The sequence below is a fragment of the Exserohilum turcica genome (assembly GCF_000359705.1).
Source record: "Exserohilum turcica Et28A unplaced genomic scaffold SETTUscaffold_25, whole genome shotgun sequence".
In the NCBI taxonomy this organism is placed as follows: Eukaryota; Fungi; Ascomycota; class Dothideomycetes; order Pleosporales; family Pleosporaceae; genus Exserohilum; species Exserohilum turcicum.
The window spans coordinates 76,862-82,861 of record NW_007360081.1 but is presented as its reverse complement, the minus strand read 5'-3'; the positions used below and the strand labels follow the sequence as shown (position 1 = coordinate 82,861).

At 48.0% G+C, this 6,000-nt stretch overlaps 1 protein-coding gene across 1 annotated transcript; it reads left to right on the top strand.

Annotated features, from left to right (window-relative positions):
• Positions 1-3,260: 3,260 nt before the first annotated feature.
• SETTUDRAFT_111377 (uncharacterized protein) lies at positions 3,261-4,814 on the top strand (the record flags this gene model as incomplete). The annotated part of the gene is made up of 1 exon (XM_008028465.1): positions 3,261-4,814. The coding sequence occupies one exon, from the start codon at positions 3,261-3,263 to the stop codon at positions 4,812-4,814; it is 1,554 nt and encodes a 517-aa protein (XP_008026656.1).
• Positions 4,815-6,000: the final 1,186 nt, after the last annotated feature.

The window sequence follows — 6,000 nt, the reverse complement described above, 5'->3', positions numbered from 1 at the left end:
TTACCTGCAAATCTTGTCGCGTTGCTCTCCCTCTCTCCCGTGTACCCACGCACTTCAGCTCTACAGGACACCACTGTTACAATCATAAAGATTGTGTAGATGCAGTGGAAGCGTGGAAAGCTCTCCATCTATCAAGCCGCCCAGTCAAAATTCGCAACGAAGATGACCTGCGAAATTGGTCCTCCCCGTTCGTACTCCCCGCGCCCATACCACAGCTCCGTACCGTCTACGCTTTCCATTGCCGATACCTTGATCCTAGTACGGGACAACGATGCCACGTAATTCAATCTGCTCGTAAAGCAATCCAGCGACATTATATTCACGCGCATGGGCGAGATGGTACTACACTAGGAAGCAAGGGTGCTAAGTGTGGTCGCAGGGCGCGACATTTGAAGACCCCAGAGGATCTTTGGGAACCGAATGTCGTCTGTCAGCGCTTGACACTTACTGGCAATGGCTCTAGTTTGTGGCGCGTCGCTTTGTCTGAGAGCACCTGCGACCAACCACTCCTCCCGGCCGCACTACGAAGCTCCGAAGTCATCAGCCGCCCGACATGTGCTTGGGAGCGGATGGAGGCTTGTTTGGATCAGCAGGCTGTCAGACCGTCTTTTTTAGCAGTTGATGGCACAACTGATCGCTACCCTACCCACATCTCTCCATGGTTGGAGAAGACGAAGTGGGCCGAGCAACTTGTGGGCCAGAGTTTGTCCAAAGTCGCCGACCTCTTAGATCCTCCTGAGACTAACGAAGTGGGTTTGCTGTTGCTGCTGCAAAGCTTCGATGCACTTATCGAAGAAGCCCGCCAATCCGTCCTATTAGAAGAGTTGAATGTGTTTGCCTTGCATCGCATAAATAGCTTTGTACAAGGCCGTTCGTTCAAGAAGCCTCTTCACACAAAGCTTTTGAATGGTACCTATCGTAAATACCAGGATGTCTGGCATAAGCTTTTGTGTTTTGTGTATCGACTCACCGTCGTTCCCCAGCACTCGACCTTACACTTTGTGCTTACACAAGACCAACTCGACGCCTTAAGTCGACTACGCATCTGGATTGACCCAAATACGTACAATCATGCAACAAACCAGCAGAGTTGCCTCGATCTTTGCATTGCATTGCTTGACCACAAGCTTCATGGAAAACTTACCGACAGTATTATTGTAGGCTTTCTTGCAGTGCTGGGTATCAATCAGAACAGAGACGGCTTTGATGATGCTGTGATTTATACCCCAAAGCTATCTGGGCTTGTGAAACTAGCGCAGCTGCTAGTAGTACAGCACGCAGTCGTCGAGAAAAAGGCTGGGCGCACACAGTTCCCGAACGAATTAGTGTCCGAGCTTCAAGACCGTTTCATGGTGTATGGAAGCAATTCTCCGATAAACTGGATTTTGAACTTGCGAGCCTACGGTGCGAAGCTACGCGACAACTCAACGTCTTTTGGCTTTATCTACTGGTCAGATGATGGCCAGAAACTGTCTTACAAGTCATTAGAGTTTACCATGAATAACTTGAGATGGTTCCTCCATGACCAAGTAGAAGAAGCATGCGAGAGCCTCCATGAACTACTGCTACTTCCAAAGGGGAACAAAGAAACAAGAGCTCAACGCCTACCGCAGTTACACCTCTTTAGTTTAAAGGACGACCCCACTGTCCATCAAGCAAACTATAGTTTTCTTCGAGATCCGCGCAACGAGAGTATTCTAGGTGGCCAGGAGCGTTACTTGCTTCGTCAAATCCGGCATAGCCCACACCTTTGCCGCCAGTTCTTCATTGACTCTGAGAAGCTACTCTGGAATCAACAACATGTCAAACAGTATCTACAGCTTACGCAAACATTTCTGCGTCGCCTTCTCCTCTTAGTTCATATGACTGGTGGTCAACCTGCTCGAGGAACAGAACTGCTTACTCTTCGCTGGCGCAATTCTGTTCGTTCCGAAATTCGAAACATCTTTATCGAGAACGGCATGGTGTCTTTTGTAACCTCGTACCATAAGAACTATGCCGCCACTAACTCTACCAAGATTATTCATCGTTACTTGCCTTTGGAGGTAGGGGAGATTTTAGTTTACTATCTGTGGCTAGTGCTACCGTTTGTAGAGCAGCTCTCCGTTCTCGTTTGCTTGCCCGGCCTTGGTGACCCGGGTTCTTTCCTCTGGCCTGCTAGTCTCAATGTGCGCCGCACTGCAAAAGCAAAGGGCACACTGCGAGACAACAAGCCATCGAACGTAGTTGGGACAAGTGTCTCTAAGTCGACTGCGCGCGTTGAAGAACCTTGGGAGAGTGCGCAGCTAGGGCTAGTGCTAAAAGAGGAATTCAGTCGCGGCTTAAAGACTAAGGCAAGCACTTTGTTATGGCGACATGCTAGCATTGGTATATCCCGGCGACACATGCCTGAAGGCCGCAAGTTCAAGCGTGACTATGGCTTAGACGAGCAAAGTTCAGTTATGGATCTACAGGCGGCTCATACGTCTAGAATGGCAGGGGCCTGCTATGCACGCGATATACGTGAGGGCTGCGGGCATATTGCCTCTTTGCGTGCGGAATTCCGTGCACTTAGCCGTGACTGGCACACTTGCCTTGGCTTTGGTATGCCACTGCCACCTCGTGAGGAGTCACATAAACTATCGCATGTCTCTGCAAGCGCATCGAATGGACTACTTCTCGAACGACAGTCTGGGAGCCCACTTGTTGGACAGAAGCGAACGCGCGAAGAAGTCGAAAATGAGCTGCACAACTGGCTGCTCCTCGAGGGCGTAATACGCAAGAAAACAAAGCATGCAGATAGATTGGAACGGACAACGAAAACCCGTTTGCTACAAGAATAAGTTGACAACGCCTAACCAATACAAGCGACGAAAGAGGCAGTTGTATAGGAGTTATGTTGCGTGTGGTGTCGACGCGTCAACGTAGACACCTCAACACCAAAGTTTTCTACAGCTACATGGTACGTCAATTCACCTCCTAGACCTTGCGATTCGATTGCCGCAATCGCTTTATCGATAGCTGCCATGGTGGTGGAATTATCACGTGTTGAAGTGGGTGGATGGGGATATTGTTGATGCAGGGGGTGTTGCAACCAGTAACCTGTTGCAAGCTATGACCAACTCCAGTAGTGCCTTGGTATGGTAGTTGCGAAGAGATCGTTATTGAAACCATAACTCAACTACGTTTCACGTCTTTGTTTAGCAAATAAGCGTCTAATCATCGCACTTGGTCATAAAGAGTTATCCATTCTTATCCTTCTTTTTAAACAAGGCGCCATGATGTCTCAATTCGAGACGCCCGCACGATCCCAGGAATTCGACGCTACAGCCCCGCATTTCCTCCCAGATAAGCTTTGGATCACCATTATCGGTTTTGCTTGCGTGTCGGCATGGAAACAACTACGACTCTCATGTCGGGACATGAAGCGACTCGCAACGCCTTTTCTTTTTCAGACTGTACATTTTGAGCTTACTGGCGAAGGGTACACGTCGCTTCTCAAGATTGCTTGTAATCCTGTATTGGCGCCGTACGTTCAAACTATTATTCTTCGCAGAAGAGTAGCGCTGCGCAATTTCGACAAGTTCTACGAATGGGAACGGAGTATTTGCCTACCCAAAAGCCCTTCTAATAGGTCTATGAGAAAGAAGTGTGATCGTGGTCTACTATCGCATAGCGAATGGAAGTCCTTTCCACAAGGTCGGCGTCGATTTCTTCACCAGCAATACATGAAAGATTGTAAGGCTATAGCAGAACAATTGCAGTCTATTCCGGATCGGTCATTATTACTCGCGATGGACGATGTTCAGCAAAAATTCAGCAGTCCTCGGGAAGCAACCTTGCTAGCATTAGCAGGGTCTACGCCTCTGTATTTGCATCAGGCATTTGCAAAATTCATTAATCTCCTAGATTTCAGACATGAAGCTGTACATGCAGACAAAGCTTGGGTCTATCAATGGCGACATCTACGATTTCGTCCATTTGCAGATACGAGAGGCGGGCGCAACGACGACATGGAAGCCTTTCAACTATCAATTGCTCTTCGAGCTCTTGGTTGGGCGAGCCCGTCACTACCGAAACTTGATATACTGAAGTTTTACGCGAGTGGTATCGCTTTCTGGACTCCGGCACGTCTATATCACCTCTGGACAGATGCGAAACATGATACAATAAGGCTCTGCCGAGAAGAATTCATGGATGAAGTTGAAGCAGATCAATGGGCACAATTTGACCTAGAGAGAAGAAAGATACAACTTTCGCCTTACCTTACGCAACTATCCATCATGGCACTACCATTTACTACTCTTACGGAACTCGATTGCTCTGTCTCGGAAGAATTTATGATGAGCGCACATGCTGCAAGAACGTGCCTTGTCCGCTTCCTGTGCTATGCGAAGAACCTTCAAAGGGCGAGGATAAAATTTGTGAATGGCGCAGGAGATGCTACCAAATTACTTACTTCTCTCACGGAAATCAGACCATGGCCAGCCATTACGCAAATCACTCTTGAGATGTGTGTGGAGACAGAAACGTTGCTAAGATTTTTATCGACTCACACGAGCACTCTACGCATTCTGTCTCTTTCGCAAGTAACAACAACGAAAGATTGGGAGTCGACTCTGCATGCAATTCGGCAGTCTATTCATCTAGAAATGCTTACTCTTAGTAAGCTTAAAGACTCTGCTTATCAGGAGGAAAGAAGGCCATGGGAGCAACGCATCTTATTTGACCCAGATTCAATGGTGTGGCGGGGTAGGAAAGAGGACTATGATGTATACTACGGCACAGCTATTCGACAAATTCTGGGGGGAAAAGAACTTTGTCGTCTTTATTAACACTGCCGACGAAGTCGCCAATATCAGGATGGATTGTATTTCCATCATTGCGGGTACATCAACCGTAGCATTGATCGGATCCAGGATTATTGCAAGCAGGTCCACAGATGGGAAAGTAGATCAAAAGCAGGACGCCCGTCAGACACGCAACGCTGCAAAAGGGTGACGAAGGTGAAAGAGGGGAAAGATGGTCTTGTTACATGGGTGGACGATAAGCAGCCTAAAGTACGTAGCCTACACAATATGCCAGTGGGATTACGGTCCCTTTGGGAACTACGGTCTGATAGCGCGTTTTACCTACCCCTGCAAATTCATCTCGCTACTTCACAACTTTCCTTAATCTAACGTCTACCTAACCCCTTTCCCTATCTTACACGCACGTGCGCATCTACACGCGTACGCGTATCGTGTTTACTCTCCTATACTCTAGAGTACTTCACCAAGAACTCAGATTTCGGAGAGATGAGAATGCCAATGCGAGGTGTTCTGCTTCGACAGGCAGCAAACCGTTTAGCGATGGGTCTATTCATCTCCCATCCCAGGTCTAACTAAAGCAAGCTCTAACTGTGGCAATTTAACTGTATGCTACAACACGTCACACCGCCGACAAGCCAGAGTGGTTCAAGTGGATAGGGTGATTCGAGCTCTTCAGAGATCGAAACCTCATTCATTTAGCACATCAAGTCCGAGCACCCGAATAGAGCGAACGCATGGTCTAAGCAGTTGCTGAGCTAACAGATGCCTCGTGGAAAGATGCGTGAAAGGACTGGCTACGGTTTCGCAAGAGTTGAGGCGCTAGTTATGAAGCCCAAAATAGGGCGAGGTAGATCCCGGCCAATTAAGTAACTGCAGGATTTAGAGCATTAGGCCATGTACCTCAGCTAATCAGTGCCTAAGGGATCGTAGGGGCGTCTTAGTGTGAAGAGCAATGTAAACCGCAAGCCTTAAGAGCGATTGATTAGTGCCAAGAATGGGAATTTAGACCATAGTCAGCTGATAGCTAGGTTCACGACTAAGCTCTACACTAGTACGCCCTAATATGGGCTTACCAATTTTCCAAAGACTCCTCAGTAACGCTTGGTGACCACCTCTTCTCTTTCATTCGCGAATACTATCGCCTCAACCCTTGTTCTAGGATATCGAGTCGCAGGCGAATCTCGGAGGTCAAACAAGCGAAATTGTCGAC